The sequence below is a fragment of the Phaethon lepturus genome, unplaced genomic scaffold (genome assembly GCF_000687285.1).
Source record: "Phaethon lepturus isolate BGI_N335 unplaced genomic scaffold, ASM68728v1 scaffold10340, whole genome shotgun sequence".
NCBI classification, from domain to species: Eukaryota; Metazoa; Chordata; class Aves; order Phaethontiformes; family Phaethontidae; genus Phaethon; species Phaethon lepturus.
In genome coordinates this window covers 40,334-59,552 of record NW_010514031.1, presented here as the reverse complement: position 1 = coordinate 59,552, position 19,219 = coordinate 40,334, and the positions used below count along the sequence as shown (strand labels likewise).

Below are 19,219 nucleotides of genomic sequence, written 5' to 3'. Positions count from 1 at the left end.
GCGCGTTTCCAAGCCGCTGAGTGATGCGGCTAATGTAGGTCTGGCTCCTGTGAGGGATGTGGTCATCTTTTTTGCGTGCCAGCGTCCCCACTGCCACGCACTGTTGCAGCTTTACTGAGTATATTTTTTTAGATCAAGCTGCCAGAGAAGTGCCAAGCGTTGTGCTTGCATAGCTAAGCAACGTTACTGACTCGAGGGGGTGATCCAGGTAGCTGCTGCTCTCTCAGGGGGACAAGCAGGGTTTCTTTCAGCAGCATCTTGCACACATCCCAGAATAAAGTGACTATGTAATGATGGCCTGCCTTTCCGCAGAAACAAGAGAGGAACACAGAAACTTGCTGTTGAAGATATGAGTGCAGTAGCGTGGCTGTTTTCCCAAAACCAAGCACACTTAGTAGTCAATGTAGTTAGGGCTTCTCCCACTCTGCGCAGTATCAGCTCATAAACTGTAACACACTGTCCAGATGGATTTATCTGACTGATTAGTAGAACAGTTTAACCCCTCTGTTGCAGATTTTAGCTGGCATTTCGAAGGAGGAGGTGTCTGACAAGAGGTACACAGGAATGATCAGGCTACAAATCTATTTTCCTAATTTGAAAATCTGTCTAAAGAATTGTATGGTGTGACCGTGTCAGAAGGGGGAAGTTGCTGGCCTTTGGGTGAACCAGAGTGATGCAGTCTGAACTACCTCAGAGCCAGACTCAGTCTGGGGACTCTGTGCAAGGCCATGCATGGACAGGAGATATGCTTCAGGTTCCCTTGCTGTCTCCTTGCTGGTGGAACAGCATCAGCTCCTTGTTTTCCTCCACATGGTCGTCTATGTGCATGCCAGAGAAGATCTTCGACTCCCAGATGCACAATCAGCTCTTTTCCATCTGCTCTGGGTGGTGCAGGGTAGCAAGCTCACTGAGATGTTCCCTGACCCAGATTCAGCTTGGGGCCACCCTTTGGACGGAGCTGTCTTAGATCCTAGTATTTGTCTCGGTTTGCTGTCCTTTTCAACTTACTCCCTGTGGCTATTCAAGGGAGTAAGGGCTCCTAGCAGGATCCCATACATGCAAAACTGGCAGGTTTAAAAAAGAAATTGAAAATACAGTGGGAGGTAGTCTGTGTTTCTTTCTGGAGCTAGGTAACACCTCCTGAGCATAGAGTGCATGCATTACATAGTTTATAAAACATCTTGAAACTAAGAATATTTCTTTAGGCATCAGCTATATTTAGTCGAATTAAAGGAGGGGGATGTACTCCAAGAAAATAAATGAGCAATGTTACTCAAAGAAAATTCACTACTCCACAGTGGAATGGTTCCCTCTGAGTTATTTCCCCAATTCTCATTATAAAGCAGTTGGATAGTAAAGTTAGGAGAGATTGCGCAGCTGAATTACGACCATTGCTGCATGGAGGAACCTCACCTGCTTTATATGGGCTGTAAAGGAAAACGGATAATGACGTTTTGAAGACTTCAAAATATAGGAAGCTTAACAGAGTGGTCTGGTATAACTGTCTTATAGATGCTGCTTTTGTATGATGGAATGGTACAAGAGCTGGTCTATGGGAAATTTAGAGACTTCTCATGTCTATGGAGCTGGAGAGAAGCTTCAGATTTGCTATTATAAATTATGAAATAAAATAGTGAAGTATTTTAAAGATTTCCTTGTTGAGTTCTTATGAAATCAATACCTTCCTGTGAAGCAGTTTCATTTAATGGAATCAGCATTCCCTAATAGAAAGGGAAAAAAAAATTAAATATCAGTAGTTTTTGTTAAAACACAATTTGCAGAAAAAGAACCAGTTTCAAGTCTCTGAGATTACCTTTCTGCGTTAGGTTTAAGTCCTGTTAGTGCCCCTTCCAAGCAGGAAGGGTGCGAGTGTCCAAGAGGTTACTGTAAGCAAGCCTGTGTACTTACAACACATCCAGTGCTCCCATGGTAACTGCTGAAGGACATGTATTTATCCTGAGGCAGGTCAGCTAGCTTAGCTCTTCCCTCCATGGATGGAACATGTAACCACCTCAGGTTTACTGTGAGGCAGACGTATTCAATGTGAATCAGCTCATATGCAGTAAATCAGAGCCTTAGTTTACTCCTGAGGATTTACTGATTTAACCATACACTAAAGTAATTTGGATTTAATTTTGTAACATGCTTTCTTTCAGTGCCTTTGCTATTTAATTCTTCCTCTTGATAGATAGATCATTTCTGTGCTTTGCTATCTGTGTGTTCTATGCATTTGACAATTCCCTGGTGAGTCCTGGTAATTTTTTCTGGTGACTATTGGTTTTGCTGTGCTCACCTAAGGAAACAAGGCTTATGCAGTCATGCTGTTCTCCTGCCTAGAAGACTGGCTGTGCTACCCTAATGGTGTTTGAACCTGTTGGCCAGTGTCAAACAGACTTAACAGAGTGGTAGGGCTCTTGGAGATAATTGGTTCTTAAAGGATTGTAAAAATGAGCAGGTGAGTAAAAATGCTAACTATGCCAGCTGCAGTGGAGAAGAGTGGAGATGTGTTACACTTGACCTTAGACACAGGTGAATCTAGATAGGGTCCTCCTGTATGTGCCATAGCTGTAGTAAAAGCTTTAGTCAGAGCTCCTTCCTCCTTAGGCAATAGTGAATCCATCTACAGCGTGTTAAACCCACAGAGGAAAGAGCATCCTTAGTTCCCCCTTCATAGAAGTCTTCTCCAAGCTTACTCCTGAGCCTGGGAACACATTGACTGACCACCGGTTTGAGGCTTGCTATTTATTAGAGTATGTTAGACTCCTCCCATTAGATAAAATGGTTTTCCTGGATGTTTCCCTTTCCGTCTCTTGTTGGCTTTGCTGTGGACTCAGGTAACACCAAACTTCAAAGAGGTAGAAGTTTTTGCAGTAGCAAATGATACCCGAGTCCTGGCAGACTGAACGTTGCCCTCTTGAAATGGCAGAGAAGGTGCTTGTTTCAGTAGCAGTCCGTGATTTTTCACAGTTACTGCTCTCACCTTTTCCTGGATTCTGATGCAAATGCATTTTGTCTTACTAAGAAATACAGTGAAAAAGGACTTTTGTAACATCTGTTGTGCTTCAGTCCCTCCTCAAAACCAGTAAAAAACGTTGCCACAGTATGCACAGCAATACAGCAGGTCAAAAGGGTTGTTGTAGCAGAGTTTTTTAAGAGTGAAAAGTGTTGGATTGATGGTTGCTGTAAATGAATGTGGATAAAGCAGAGGCTGTTCCCAAATCTCCAAGGGCTTGGGACAGCATCAGTGTTGTGATGGGATCCTTGCAGAACCAGCTTTGCTGCTGAGGCTCTAAACTTTCAGGTTTACTAAACTGAGATAATTTGCAAAGAAATGTTCTGTGCTCATCTGAAAGGGGAGTTGTGTTTTGGCCTAAAACTAGAAATTGTTTTGGGGTGCTTGTAGCAGTGAGTCCTGTCAGACTGGGTCAGTGCTCCATGGACATGAACTTCTTCCTGTAATCTTTTATTCTTACATACAATGTTTCTTTTACGTGTATATTAATACCTATTTTTTCAGCTTCCAGTTGTGAGTGTAGGTGTCTCATTTGATATCTGCGGTAGGCATCAAAATGTGTACTGAGAGGTGTGGCTATGAAACTGTGAACATTGTTGAGACGCCCATATTGGCATTGTTATCACTGAAAGTCCCAGTCCCATCCTTGGTTCACAGCAGTGCAAAACGGTCTCAAAAATCAGTTTGGAGATGACAGGCTGCTTCTCTGGCTAGTCCATATGGTACAAGAGACATGGGGATGCATTTTTGGGAACAGGAATTGTCTTGCAGGCACATCTGACTGAAGTGTGTTGCTCCTTGTAAAGTGTTGGTGCTCATTGTGTACCTGAGATGAGTGCACGTGTCCTGTGCCTACTCATCTCTTGGTTTTATGGAAATACATGTGTACATGTAGGAAATACTTGCACACTGTGCATGTTTGTGGATGAAAGGCAGATTGTATATTGTGTTACTGACAGCACTGCAAATGATAGGTGCGAAAACCACAGGAGACTTCACATCCATCTGTGCTGTGATGACTTTGAGGATTTATCTGGATGTTTTATGTTTGAATTCAACATTCATGAAAGCCCAAATTTGGTTATAAATTTACTTTCACGAAGTTATAAATTTACATTTATGAAAACTTAAGGATTTTCTGGCTAAAACATTGTTTAAAACTTAAATGGTTAGAAAGATTTTGATTGTCTTGGTTTGAAAATATGAGTGTGAGAAGTGGGAAGAGAGGATGCTCATCCCTGTTTCCAGCATGAGGCAAGAGAAAGTGGTTATCTAGTCCTTTGTTTCTGTAACTTCTTAGTTTCTGTGGCTACAAGTCCTGCAATTCAAACTGTCCTCAGTGCTGCAATGATCTCTGTACAAGAGCTGATCTTCCATTCCATATGGGTTACAATGCAGCAAGCGAAGAGCTGAGTTTCAGGCTGTAATTCTGAATTTCTTACACTCTTACAGATTTTAATTTGGCTTCATGTTATTTGCAGAAATAGATTTTTTTGTGTGTGTGGTTTGAGTAGTCGGTGTGAATTTTGTGGTGTTCGTATGCATGCAAGGGAGAGGGAGATTTTCTAAGTGTTCAGTGTTCACATGAACATAAACAGGTGGGTTTCCAGCAGAGACATTTGCATTTGAAAACCTGCTCTGAACGGGCTGGGCTTTCCCAGGAGAAGCAGCACCAGCAGTGAAACGCAGCGATCGATCAGCATAGAATTGTGTGAGCATTTGATGGGCAAAATGTTGTGGTATAAAGACAGGGCCCAAGAATAAGCTCTTTGTGGCTTTGTTTCATTCCTGAAAACTGTGACTGAGAGGCTTTTATCATTTAAAAAAAAAAAAATCAGCCACATTTTGGCCAACCTGGAAAATATCACAGGATCCTTTGCAATGTTCTAAGTACTGTTTCTTTAATCCGGTTTTAACACTAAAAAAAAAAAAAAAAAAAAAAAAAGTTTTTCATTTGTCTGCTTATGTTTCTCCAACTCTAAACGTGAAGTAAAATCTGAACCACTCCTTTCAGTCACAGAGCTGAAAGCATGTAATTTAGTGTATAGAACAACAAACTCTTTCTTTTAAGCAGCTTGCATTTGCTATGTTTTCTTTCTTTCCTAATTTTAACTAAGGAGAACATTCCCGTATCACAACACTTCTGTTACATGCCTCGTTTTTCGGGCCAAGTTCCTTATGGTATTTGGAGTTTATTTTAATTCTTAATCAAATCAGCTGTCCAAGAAATTCATCTGCGAAACCAGAGCTAATAAATGTTCAAATACACACCAATGGGGACACCTGGTGGAGAAACGCCGAGTTGCCCCGGACGTCCTGCATTAAACCCAGGAATGGGTGAGCATGAGTGAGCTGGTCAGTGGGATGACTGCGAGTAATTACAAGCACAGCAGCTGCGAGAGAACTCTCATTAGGGTACCTGCCTGCTGCTGATGGCTGCCTCGAAGCATCCTGCACTTGCTGCCGGCCAGGAGTCAGTGCGTGCAGTCGTGGTGGTGCCGATGCGCAGTGAGTGGTGTGCGAGGACACGATTCCTCAGTGTCGGTTGTTTAGTGTGGCTGGGGACAAAGCTGCAATTACTGGCAAATGCTGTTTCTTTCCTGCTGCAGAAGCTGCCATGTTCACAGTTTCTCAGATAGGCTCTATAGAGACTTAAGAGATGTCCTATTGACATGTATTTGGAAGGTGATGTTGGAAGGTTAGGTGAAGATCCAGGACCACATCTGCTCCTAGCTGCCGGGCAGGGGAATCTGAATTGGATCCTGCTCTGTGTTATATGAGATGTTCCAGTCTCGACAGACAGCAACTCCAGTAACCACTAACATTTTCCAGTCTGCAGTGGAAGTCCTAGTCCTCCAGTGGGCAAGGCCTTCCTTCCCACGCTCCTGTAAGAGCGGCCTTGGGAGAGACCACGGTGAAGACAGCAGCCTTCATCAATAAGCTTGGTCAGGGAGAGGGGTGCTGTGCTTGCCACTGACTTTGGAAGCAGGCAGGCAGTACTCAGTTCACCTCTGGGGCACTACACCTGTATCAGAGGGAAGATTATAGCTTCCAGGCTGTTTATTTGTATGTGCTATAAAAGCTGTACCTGGACTGGGACAAGCAGAAGACGCGAGGACAAGGCAGTCAGCTAGTCAGCATATTGCACCCATGCTGTAGGAGCTGTGTGCAAATGGAGCATGCTTTAATTGTTGTGAAAATGGTCGTGGTTGGTTGTTTTACTTCTAGCTCACTCAGAAAGCAAGCATTAGCCTTGTGATGGGGCAGCAACATACATATGGGTTCTGGTGTGCCTTCTGGCATGCACCAGCTGTGGAACATGGGATTATCTGGGGGTTTTGGCTTTCTAAGTAGGAGAGGAGGAAAAGAAAGGAATGCTTACAGTCGTGAAGAGGGAAGGATAATTTCTGGCTTTTTGTTTTGATGCAGTCTATTTTGAGTGACATTTATACCCTACTGGTTTTCTCATTGTTTGGGAAAGAAGGAACACATTAATTATAATTCTGCACCAGAGCCACCATACAATTGGGAGAGAAAGTGACTTTGACTTAGACCATCACAAGTTGGGCAGCAGACTGGGGATTTTTATTAGATATAGCAGAGTATTATTTGTATTTAATTCACATTTCAGAATCTTTTCTTTGTGGCAAATCAGAACTGCAAATTAAGTATGAATAACGGTCCCATAGGCATCCAGTATGGCCTGCTGACTCTGCACCCTCTCACAAAATGAGACTAATAGTAAATGAGAGAGAAGCTAATTTTATTTGTTGGTATTCCTGTGTTGGGATTAATATCAAAGCAGGACACTATTTTTTGCCACAGGACTCAAGAAAGGGCAATTTTAAAGTCAGTGCTTGAATTCAGATGGCTCAATGAGACCCCTTTCCTGCTTCAGGTGCTTCAGCTGACTCAGAGACTCAGCAGAGCTGGCTGGAAGCAGTTACTGTGAATAGCCACCAGTGGCTGTCCTGGTCCAGACCAGAGGTCCCTGCCTGATAGCAGTCAGGAGTATTCTAGCAGAATTTAGAGACTAAATATTTCTTGTTTATCTTCCTTGCAGAAAACACCTTCTGCAGCGGTGACCATGTATCGTGGCACAGCCCTTTGGACAACAGTGAATCTAGAATCCAGCATATGTTACTGACAGAAGACCCTCAGATGCAGCCAGTGCAGACTCCTTTTGGGGTCGTTACTTTCCTACAGGTATGACCCAGCAATGGTGGCTCTGACTGTCACATCCTGAGAGTGGAATGCGGTTAACATTACGTTTCGCTTAGCTTTCATAAGTCAGATGCTTTTTTTTTTCCTTATTTGATTACCGTAGATCTCATCTTTTGAGTTGTTACTCTGGAGTAATAGTTCAGTAAGCATTTTAGCAGGATTGAGCAATGGCACACTCAGATCTCAAGGTAGAGGCCTGTCTGATGGAGAAAAGGTTTACACTGTGAAACAGACCTGGAGTTGAATATTACATTACTGCTCTGAAAGTTGAAACATGAACATGGGGAAAAAAGCTGAGAGAAACACTTTTAAAAGGTAATGTAGATCTAAATTCAAATTAATTCTATGGTGGTATCGGTAAGTCATCCGCTGGTTTGAGTTCCAGGAAAAGAGGTATTTGGAGCAGGCAGCCTTGACACAAAAATTCTTTAGAGGCTAAGTGAGTTTTCCCATATTGATCTACAGTTTAAGAAAGGTTCAGGTTTGCTTTGTAAAAGAAACATTTAAAAAAAACCCTTGCAATTTAACCCTACTGGTCAGTGGGGAGAGCTTCCTTGGCCAAACAGGTTTGCTTGCTTTCCCAAAGTCTTCTTTCTCAGTGATGTCTCTTAGATGTCGGCTGCTTTGGGCACTTTAAAATTGCATATGGAGTTATTAACCTCAGTGGAAGAGCTGGCATAGCTTATACAAACTGCTGACTTCTCCCTGCTCCATGGAAAAGCTTCCCTCCTATGGGAAAATGGAAGTGTCTGTATTTTACAGTTTAAGCTTCAAGATGCTCCCATTTGTCCTTGGCTGTACTTGCAAGATGTAAGGGGAAGCTCCATTACCACAGACCTGCCCCAAGGCAACTGCTGTGGAAGGGCAAAGGCTTTCCTGAACTTTCTGAGGTGCCCAAAAGACTGTGTTTTATCAATGAGAAAGAGATGGGTATGGGACTAATCAGTGAAAGGTGAGTTGTGGGACCTGGAAGCAGAGACAGAGAGCCAAACTAAGCAGGCTTACTCCCCAGTTAGTGCTGCATTAGTCCACATCTCTTCTTTAGTGCCCAGCTGTCCTGGATCAAAGGACAGTTAACTTGTTGGATCCTGAGGCTCTTGGCCTCTAATCTTACACAACACATACAGTTGACTTGTTTTTCCCCTTTGTTTGATGCTTGTTGTTATGGATTTATTTCGACCCATGAGGATAAATGATTGCAAAAAGAAAAGAATAAACACAAAATAATTTCCTGTTTAGAGTCTTGCTGTTTGTATGTAATTAGTGAGTGAAGGCCCAGGGAGGGGTGTCCTGAAGCAAGGGTGATTCAGGCTGTTCATGGAGGAAGCCTGGGAGATGGGTGGGGATGAAGTGCATCTCCAAGGGCTGGGTCCTGACAAAGCGAGCTCTGCAAGGGGCAGGGGAGGTAGGGCGTGCAGAACTGGGTACATGCTGACGTTGATGGTTTTCCACACAGATCTCTATCAGTGCAGATACGTGCTTATGGCAAATGCACATCATGCACGTCTGCTTGCTGCTTTTCAGAACTTAGTTTTCAGTTTTCCTCTTTTCTGATAAAACATCAGTTGAACAGATTTTGACAAAAAATCTAACGTTATTGGAAAAGGCTTAGAGTATTGAGGAAGAAAATAGAAGGCTGTGACTAAAATAATTTTTCATCCCAAAGAGTGACTCATTGTGCTCAAAGGCACAAGCCAGCGGTTGATGGATCAGGAAGAAACTGCCTTCCTCTATCAGCTGAAGGGTGTTTTACCCCTTCATTTGAAGCATCTGATCTGAGCTGCTGTGAGAGGGACATCTGGTATTGCTCAGTGTGGCAGCTCCCATCCTGAAAAGCAAACACATCCTGCTTTATACAGGAAGGCAGAAGTCTGCAATTGCCCGCGGTGACGAGTGGATTATGCGATGTGTAAGCAGCTTTACTTTATGGTGCTGGGTAAGGTGTAACTAGTCAGCAAACTGCGCTGGTCAAGGATTTATGAGCTCCAAGGCATTCCCTTGTGGCAGCAGGTCCCTTGCCTGATAGAAATTGCTGGTGCGATACTGTGTTTGCCCCTAGCAGTTGGCTGACAGAGCAGCGTTTTGCATGTGCTCAGACCCTAACCTGTCCTGTCTTGTGTGGACTAGATTGAAGAGTGAGAACAGACTAGTGGATCTTCGGTATACCCTGATTTGTCACCAGGCCCCCCTCATAGTTAAGTTCACACATGCCATGGAAGATTAAATGTTACGTGGCCAGGGCATTTCACATGGTAAGTGTAGAGAGAGGAATTGCAGAATCCCTCTATTGTCTCAGGCTCCATTTGTCCTCACTCATCCAGTTAGTTTAAAGAAATGGTGCTTCTCTGTATCTGCACTGTTTGATCCAGCACCACATGGCACATTTTCTTTACAGTTCTTGCACAGTTCCCATCCAGTTTAGTATCTCTGTTTTCATTTACTCCAGATTGTTGGAGTTTGCACGGAGGAACTGCATGCGGCTCAGCAGTGGAACGGGCAAGGGATCTTGGAACTGCTTCGGACTGTCCCAGTGTAAGTGCTCATATAGCCCCTTATAGGGGAGCATTCCCACAGAGAACAATTCAGTTGTTTGTTTTTATTAACAATCTATAATTGTTGATGGAACTTATTTAATCCTGTGCTGTAGCAAGAGATGGGAATTCATTGCAAATCTGTTCTCACGCACAGACACTTAGATGGCAAATTAATGCATGTGGAAGTCCACATGTTCAGTGTGGAATAGAATGAGTTCTTGAAAGCTTAATTTCCTTCCTCTTACGCCTGCAGCATTTTCTCCTTGGTTCTTCCTGAGAGAGATGGAGTAACTGTACTGGTGACCTCTCTGTGTAGTTCAAAAGAAAGGAAGGAGAGGGCCTGACTTACAGTGCCTAGCAAAGCTTGGGTACTGTCTGAAAATGAGAAAGTCACTCCCAAACTCTACTCTTGGTGGGCCAATTTGCAGTAGGAGGACTGTTCATGCACATGAAGTTCATTGTTATTTCTCCCGTGGGAAAACAAAGATGTCATTGGGTTAAGGAGGAGGTGAGTTTTAAATGTTAAATGATGTGTTGATTCTTTATTTGCTGCCAGGTTGCAGCTAAACTTTTTTGGCTTGCAGGTGTTTTGTTTAAATATTTTTCTCGTCTATTTAGTGGAAGTTACTGCCCTGTGATTGTAGCTCAAACAAAATGGCTCTGAGTATGTGTTACTGGGCACAATAGTACACTCTCTAGTGTCACAATGGCTGTTAATTGATTGATTATATGGAAGAGTCCAGCCTTTACTGCTGGATTGCTTAAACTTGAACTTTTCTCTTTTAGGCACAAGTGCAGATAATTCATGCAAATGCCCTGGAGTAGAGTGAATTTGTCCAGCTGCAAGCTTTTTTTCTGGGATCCCAAGACAATAACCACTGCCTGCAGCTCCCTTGACTCCTCTAAGTCAATAGATATAGCACCCCTCTCCTCAGTCTGTTCTCATGTTGGTTTTTGGCTTCTGTGCTGTGGTACAAGCACCTTTCCAAGGATAAAATGAAACCCAAATGTGCATGATTCGAAGGCAAAGCTGCAAACTACTAAGCTGCTGATGTGGAGTCAGGGTAAAAAGTCTCTTGCATCCCGGTGAGGGACTGAAGCAGGTGGCACCTCTGCAGTTAATAATTAACAGCTTCCAAAGTGATGTGAAAAAAGAGTGGCTATTGATGCATTTGAAAAGCTATAAAATATTAACTTTTATTGCTCCCACTCCAAGTGCTTTAGGAGACTGTAGCACAGACAAGGCCAGAGGAGGGGGCTTTTGACTGCAGTAACAAAGTATCTAATGAAAAAATAAAAAATTTTATGGCAATTACGAAAGACTTCAGTTTTTACTTCAAATGAAAAGCACCATCTAAGGCTGACTTCTGCAGTCTGCCTGCACTGGGACCCAAAGTAAAGTCTCCAAGTAGTTCATCTTCACAGTAATCTGTTTTCTGTCACCTTTGTTGGGAAATACCTTGACCCAACTTTTATTGCTAATGAAAATAAAGATTTCCCTGAACCATCTGAGTACTCAGCCATTAAGTACCAACTGGGCAAAATGTCTCTTGTGAGGATATTCATCAGAGCAATGAGCTTTTTATGGTACTGAACATGACTGCCAATCTCAGCAAAAAGTGCAGTCCCGTTGGGACCCTGCTGCATCTTTAGGTATGTGGTAGAGGTATAGATCTTGACCCCATGCCTTGCCCATCTTTCTTAGACCTAGGCTACACTGGACTTCTCAGTCCCAGTTCAGCTAGCTGTAAGATTCAAACAGAGTTCACTCTTGTATGAGTAAGTGGGTCCACAGAGGGGATAGCCTGTGGTGCCTGCTTTGCAGGCACTGACTGTTTTGCAAATCCTGACTGCTTTGCAAGACTTGGTGGTTCCAGACACTAGGCAGATAGGTCATGGAGAGCTTTCATTATGTATTTGGGAAATGTAAAGGACAAATGCATGCTATGGGATGTATACACAACATAGAGGGGCTTTTAGGCTTGTTTTAAACTGTGACTTGTGCTTCCTTCCAGTACAGGTCCACTCCAAGGACCTTGTTGGGGAGTACTAGCTAAAGTGCTTGTTTGGTTCATTACCTTTCTTTCTTTCTTTCTTTATAGAGCTGGAGGCCCCTGGTTGATAACAGATATGCGAAGAGGAGAGACAATATTTGAGATTGATCCACATCTGCAAGTATGTGTTTAGTTAATAAAATGCCATGTCTTTTGTAGTAGCCAGGGAGAATTGGTTTAATGGTATAAAACAGTTTGATTATTTTCTGTAAAGGTGCTGTGATCTTCTCAATGTTTGCAATAACCCCAGAAAAGTCTTGGAGACTCTCTTTGCCCTCTCAGAGGTTGTTAAGAGTGCACATGTCCAGCTCCAGGTGCATGGCAGCTCTAGGAAAAAATTTAGGGAAGGGAGTCCAGGAAAACAGAATCTCACATGACAGCGTAGGTCATTCCTGTAGGATGTCACTTGAGGCCAAGTAGTTAGTGTGGTCTGAGAAATAATGGGAAGCCAGAAGTATCTCATGCAGTTATTAATAATCCATGCAGGAAGATATATTAAACCACCTTCTTCAAAGTTCAAGCTAATTTCTGAAGTTTAAAGATCAGAATAGGACCTCTATGGAGGGGTTACTGTCCCGTGGGCTACTGCTGATCTGTGTGTTCAGGAGACAGTTCTGCATCCCTTCAGCAGAGTTATGGTACTGGAGTACATGGGTCCCAGGCAAATCCAGTGTGGTGCTGACCTTGTTTCAGTGAATCATTGAATATTTGCCTTTAACAGACTTAAATTATGGCTTAGTCTGGTAGGGCACGTGCATACGCGCACGTTTTGTACAAACTGTTGCATTTGCGTATGATCTGGGTGTCTGCATCTGATTACCCTCAGTTGCCTCACAGCATCTTTTATTTTGAAAGCTTAAGAACAAAACCAAATTCTACTTTTACTGTTTTTAAGGCTTTGTTAGTCTAAAACCCCAGCCTGAGAGAGACAAAAAAAAAGTTCCACAAATGTCCCACAGTGTGGGAGCTAATACAACTGCAAGTCCTATAAAGTTTTTAGGCTCTTCAAAATTTTCCCCTCTCCCCTCCTGGAGGGTGTTTCTCTGTTCTCTGCACACTGGTGATTCCTGATGATAACAGGGTTTTCTTCAATTTACTGTAAATGAAAAGTAGCTCAGCTTACTGGAATCTGAGTCAGCCAAGGCAAGTTAAGGCAAATAAAGAGTACCTCTGCCTCACCAGTGTGTCCTACCACTGAAAGCCGCTGTCTGTGGTCTTTCCGGACTTCCTCACATTGAAGACATTCCTGTTTCTGTTCTCTCTTGCCCTTGCAGTAGTGCGTATGTGCAGGTGTGTGTATGTGTACCTCCTTCCTGCTCTGCTGCCACAGCCCCTGGGGATTCACAGAGCAAAACCTGCCACTGCGGCGCCGAGTCCTGCAAAGAGCCTTTGCTGAGCACGGGGAGCTAGGCTGTGCCGGGCTGGGTTCAGCCACGCCGTGCACCTCCTGCTCTAATTAGTGGGGGAAGGATAAAGTGTCATTCACTTGGCATTTTCTTGGTGGTGGTACCGGGTGTGTGAGTGCTGAAAGGCAGCAGTGGAAAATAGGTAGAGGGGAGGGAGCAGGCAGGGAAAAGAGTCAGCTTTCCTGGGAGCAGGCAAGCACGTTGTCTGCCTGGGAAGCGGGCAGAGCTTGTTTTGAGGCTGCATTGTCTCTTGTGGGAATTGGTTGAGGCCTAAACCGAGCCCTGGCAGCAGCAGCTGTACTTTCTGTTCAGAGTTGCTGAGAACGGATCCCAACTAAGATGTCATCCCAGGATGTCAGCAATTAATGCTGTGGCAACGCTGGCTGTTTTCTGTTCAGCCAGGCTTCCCTGTAGGCCATTCAGATTTCCCTGGCAGCACTGTCAAACAATCCCTGTCGGTCCCCAGCTCTGTGCTGATTCTCAGTGCTTTGCTTCTGTTTTAGCAGATATCTCAGAAGAGAATAAAGCTGATTTAAATTTCCTGAGTTGCAGTTGCCGCTCTGTGGGTCACGCTGCAGTGCTCTGGCTTGTTTAGAAAGGGATCAATGACTTTTAAGAGCCTCAGAGCATCCCTCCCACATGCTGAGAGGAAAATGGGACAGAAACATCCTTTCTTTGAGGAAGGAAAAATCTGAACCTTCTTTGCCCTGGGCTCCTCCAACCTTCTGCTCCAGGCTGCCCTTTCAAGGGAGGAAGAACAGCCCCTCAGCCCATGCAAAACTTTGGCTAAAGATGGGGTAAAGCTGTGCATTGCCCCAGCTGAGAGTCTGCACTGGTTAGAGGGTTTTTTTGTTTTCTTCCCCCTTCAACATCAATACTTGCAAATGCTATAAAACAGGCATGCAAATTAGGCTGCCTTAGGCCAGCTCGTTTCCATCAGCCCCCCTTGATCTCCAAGGGCTGCCAACAGAGCAGCACTTCTTTCCCTGAAGTGCTCTGCAAACCAGCTGAGATGCAGATGACGAGTCCCTTTCCCCTTCCCTGAGGCTCTGTGCACTGTCTGCAGGCCCCGACTGTGTCTGTGAGTTGGGCCTCTGGCTGTAGGGATGGAGAAGCGCATCCCACCAGAGCCTCTGCCCGATGGAATCCCTCGGGGCCCTCTGGGTGCTTCTGCTCCCTGCTCAAGGGCAAGTTTGGTGGCTCTCCCGTGCTTCTCCAATCACTGGAATGAAGAATAACCATGCTGACAAGTTAAGTCTCCCCATGCCAGCTGATTTGGGTCCTCACAAAGCGCTGCAGAGGATTCCCAAAGGAGCCATGTGCGAAATCTCAATTAGAGCATTGTTTGCATATGTAGGATCGGATGTATTTTTCTTTCTTTTTCCATAACTTCTATTTCTGAGTGAAACAGCTCATTTTATGTTTAGGATATAACAAAAGAAAATCCCAGGAGATTTATTATTTCTCAGATTTTCCCATTACGTTTTCATAGAAGCCAGTTTCCCCTGACGCTGGAGGAAGATCCCAACAAGGAGTAGTCTTTCAGGGAGAGAGGCAGAAGGCAGGCAGTCTCTTGAATGCTTAAGTCTAAGTCAGGACTGTTCTGGTACTGCCCCCAGCCACAGCCTTCTGCCTCTGCTTTTGGGCCAAGGAGCCAGTTTAGGGCGGTGAACTAGCTGGAAGAAAAAAAAGTTGGCTCAAGGCAAGGGGTAGGAGCACATGGAGGAGGGTGGGACTACAGCCACTGTGAATTACATCATCTTAAACTGCTGTGCCACCACACCCTGAGTGCTTGTGCTTATCTTTGAGCTGCTCAAATCCTCTTTCGAGTGGTCACGAGAGCAGGCAATGCTCTTTCCAGGGCCCAGGGTGTGCAGCTGGGCAAGGGGAGGAATGTATGTGGGTTTTAGTCTGGAAACTGCTTCTTAGGGAACTGATTTTGCAAAGCACTGGGTGCTCCCACGGTCTCTTGACTCCAGTGGCAAGGTCAAACTGGAAGGTAGTAATAGCGAGTGGAGCGATCTGCTCGTGTTGAGCACAGCACAGCTCTGCTCTTTCCTCAAATCTTCAAAGTTTCTGTCCCGCAAGTGGTGGCATTTAACTCCTATTCTGAGGTGACTCAGGTGTAAGCAGTGAGATGGAGATCTTGCTAGTGCCACTGAGCAGTACCAGAAGTGACAACCCTTCAGAAGAGGGGAAAACGAGCCCGGCTGATTCGGTGCTAGGGGAGAGGTGGGAGCGGTCAGAGCAGCCCTTCCTCGGTGTAGCTCAGTCCTGAGTTTGTTCAGCTCAACATTACCCCCTTGTGGGACGTACGTGGAAATTCAGACTAATGCCAGTTCCCCTAACAGGTAGTTGTCTTGTGGAAGTCTTGGCTGTAGCTTAGGGCAGTCTTGCTGGTAACAGATGCATGAGTCCTTGAGAAAACGCATGGTGCTGAGAGTATCCAGCTGCTTGTGGTTGGTGTGCAACACCTTCCTAGACCGAAACAGTGGTTACATGCTTGGAAAGCCCAACTTGCAAGGGAACGAGTTAGTGTATTTTGCTGATAGAGAAAGCTATGCAAAAGCTTTGACATTGCATGCAGACCTATGTCTCCTTGCATGTTTGTCCTATACTGAACACTTCTACTGCATGCTGAAAAGCAGTGATTGTCCAGGCAGTCTTCAAATTATGAACTCTTGTGAATGATGAGTCTCTCTGTGAGCTGTTTTCATTGTGGGATTCCTTAGTAAGTTTGGAAAGGGATCTTAAGTTTAGTTATTCAGGAGTTTGTTATCATTGACATATAATAGGTAGACTGCCAAACGGTGCTTCATACAGGTATATACGCTGTAGTGTCATAAATACTTGAAGTTGGTGTTAACTGGAGCTAGCACTGAAAGAGGCAACTCTACATATCCCAGCCTGTTGATTTCCACCTCTGTCTTCCCCTGCATTGTGCCTGTCAGGACCACCTAGTAAAGCAGTGGGGAAGGGGTAGGAGTTCAGACCAACCTGTTGTGGAAAAGGTTTGTTCCAGTTCAGATCAGCTCCCTGATTTGTCTCAATGGGCAGTGACCGTTAGCTGATAAATCAAAGCACGGGGGCCAGAGAGTGAAAACTGGCTGCAAAGGGGGATTTGCAGGAGCTGCTGAAGGTTGGGTTGAGCCAGGGTGGGTTCCAGCTCAGATTCAAGCCACACACAAAAAAGTCTTGGGGTTTTGGATCTTTTCAAGCAGGAGAGAGTTGACAAAGGGATTGAGACAGATGGTTCAAACCTCAGTGGAGTGAGTGCCAAATGTGCCTGGGATGATCTCAGCCGGCCCCCGGAAGATGATGAAGACAGCAGGAGCATTTGCATTGGGACCCAGCCGCGGCGGCTCTCTGGGAAAGGTAAGAGGTCCTGGGCCGAGTCACTGTTATGACCTTTGGCTTGTTTTCTGATGGGTCTGGGCAGTAGGCTGAGTCATGCAGCATCTTGGGGTTCATAACAAACACTACATTTACTGGAAGACTCAGTACGTCTCAGGGAATTGAGGTTAATTTTGGTGTGGCCTCTTTAAGGAAGGCAGAAGAGAGGAAAAGGGACCTTTGCATGGTTTTGTCTAAGTGTTTCTTTCAGTTTTTACATTTTTTCTAATCTACATCTGCAAAGTTAAATTGAGCACTGGGTGAAAGTAGGACTGTAAACACCTGCAAGGTGAAGCAACGGCATTTTCCCAGGCTGTTTCCTTTTTAATATTGTCACTTCTTGGGTGGCAAGTTGGACTGATACTGCACATTGCTGTAGCTGAACTCAAGTGACTCTTGCAAATGTGGAACTCTGGAAAGAAGAAATAAAATACAGTGGAGTTCCCCTTTGCAGTGAGATGCCATCTCAGGGCATCTGAGTAGCCATTACACATGCTTGAAATTATGCACGTTATCTTTCAAATGGGTGAAGTAACATAAAACTTGGGGGCTTGAGATTTCCTGGAATTAACAATGCTTTCCACAGGAATTATATCTTACTTGATTTTAAGTCTATGGTAAAAAAAAAAATATTTAAATGCGTATAGGGTTCCTTCTGGCTTCTATGCAAATGTTTTGAACTGCACTGGATCTAAAAAGGCTATTTTCCCTCAGTTCTGCAAATGAAAAGCCCAAGATAGGTATACATGGTGATATTTGTATATCCTTCAAATGATTTTGAAATCATTTGGATATTTTTTCTCTACCTCATTCCTACATTTCTGAGAAAAAAAGATGAGGAAGCTTCTAAGAAAGGTAGGAAAGCATCCTGTTAAAGTATTTGGCCATTAGACATTACAGGAAAATGAAAAAGTAAAAAAAACGGCATCTGAACTGCGTAATTTGCAGTTTATTTTCAAATGTGAGGTTGAGGTTAAAGTTCTCCCTGCATAAAATTCCTTTCTTTTGTGAATCTTGCTTTAAATTAATCAACAGATTTGCAAAGCCAATTGCAAAAACTCAGGAACCTCCTTGCACTCATTTGGTAAAGGAACAAATTCCTGTTATGCCTAACGGGAAAAATGACTTCCAGCACAAGGGCTGGAAGTATTAGGATGTTCTGAGAGAGCTGCAGAAAGAGCAAACACCTCATTTATGAAAGGATACAAAACTACTCAGAATTTCCTCATCAGGAGGGCTCTGTACCAAAGGTCCAGCTTTCCTTGCCTGACATGACATTGCAGCCCAAACCAGAAGAATTCAAGCTGACTTCATAAAGTGAAATAACTCCTAAGGTACAGGAAGAGCCATTAAGAATTCACCCTTAGCATTGTTTAATTTCTTTCTGAAGGGGAAGAGTTTAGATGTAAGACACTATAGAAACAGGCCTTTAAAAAAAAGCTGACATCTCCTTGTGTCTGTGATGTTCCTGGGGACTCTAAATCATGTTTAAAAAAACTCTCTTTGCAGATACGGAGCAAATCAGGGAGACTTTGCGGAGAGGGCTTGAGATTAACAGCAAACCTGTTCTACCTCCAATAAATGCACAAAGACAGAATGGGTTGAACCATGACCGAGCACCGTAAGTTTCACATGCATACTCAGATGGCAGGAGGAGGGATGCTAAAGCGCTCAGCACAGAAAACAAAGTTAAAGCTGGGTGGGAAAAGGCTGGGCAAGGGGGGAGGAAAGCTAGCAACAAATACTTGCAAAGCGAGAGGATAGAGGGAGAAGAGTTGTTCAAGCTGGGTTAATGGACTAGTACTCAGGCGGGCAGATTTAGAGGGGGATTTTAGACAAACCTTGCTAATGCAGAGTGGCTCTGACTGTGTTCTGTAGGACCTGCTGTTCACGGTATACAGTGTTTGAAATCAGACTGTACTGAGCCCTATAAAATGCACTCCGGTGAACAGTGCTATGGTATCCAAAGAGCTAGGTGGCATAGATGAGTGTTTGCTGATATTTTTGCCTGTGCACTTTGTTTTCAAGCACATAATTACAAACCTTTTGGTTAAAATGTTGATTTTTTTTGTTTGTCTGTTTGTTTTGGTTTAAGTGACTTTGATCTTGCTTTGCTTAAGGAGGCAGGTTCTGGCAGTAATTACATGGCAATACCACCCTGGTCTCTAATAGTCTGTAGACTAACGGGTGATTTAAGTGGGACTAGGTGGACCTGTAGATCTCTCCTCATTTGTAACTTTTGACTTCAGTGAGTCTATAGGAAATTACCTGTGGTTTCAAGCCATCTGCAGTATCTGCACTTCCATCTTTCTGGTTTTCTCCCCTTCCTCTCTTAGGCTTATTTCAGTTGCTAGTTAAATGATACAGAAAGGCATGCAACTTTGCACTCTTTCATCTTGGTATTTCCTTTTGTTTCCTAGTCTCTGATGAACATTTGTGCTTTCTTGTTCCAAGAGTAAAGATGATCATGAAATCAGCTCTTTCCTGTAGTGCCAGGCAAGGACAGCATCCTGCTCTGTTTCAATTCCTGTTTCTTTCTTGATTCAAGCATTTCATGACAAAAATATTCCTCATACTTGGTTAGGACCCTGGTGT

The 19,219-nt window shown here is 44.0% G+C and overlaps 1 protein-coding gene across 1 annotated transcript in view; it reads left to right on the top strand.

The window, feature by feature from the left end:
• SUFU (suppressor of fused homolog (Drosophila)) overlaps positions 1-19,219 on the top strand; it is an 85,799-nt gene that overhangs the window by 38,070 nt on the left and 28,510 nt on the right. Inside the window, exons 3-7 of the mRNA XM_010291805.1 lie at positions 7,077-7,219; positions 9,684-9,769; positions 11,874-11,946; positions 16,453-16,606; positions 18,134-18,245. Coding sequence (XP_010290107.1) covers positions 7,077-7,219; positions 9,684-9,769; positions 11,874-11,946; positions 16,453-16,606; positions 18,134-18,245 — 568 coding nt within the window. The remainder of the gene's footprint in view (positions 1-7,076; positions 7,220-9,683; positions 9,770-11,873; positions 11,947-16,452; positions 16,607-18,133; positions 18,246-19,219) is intronic.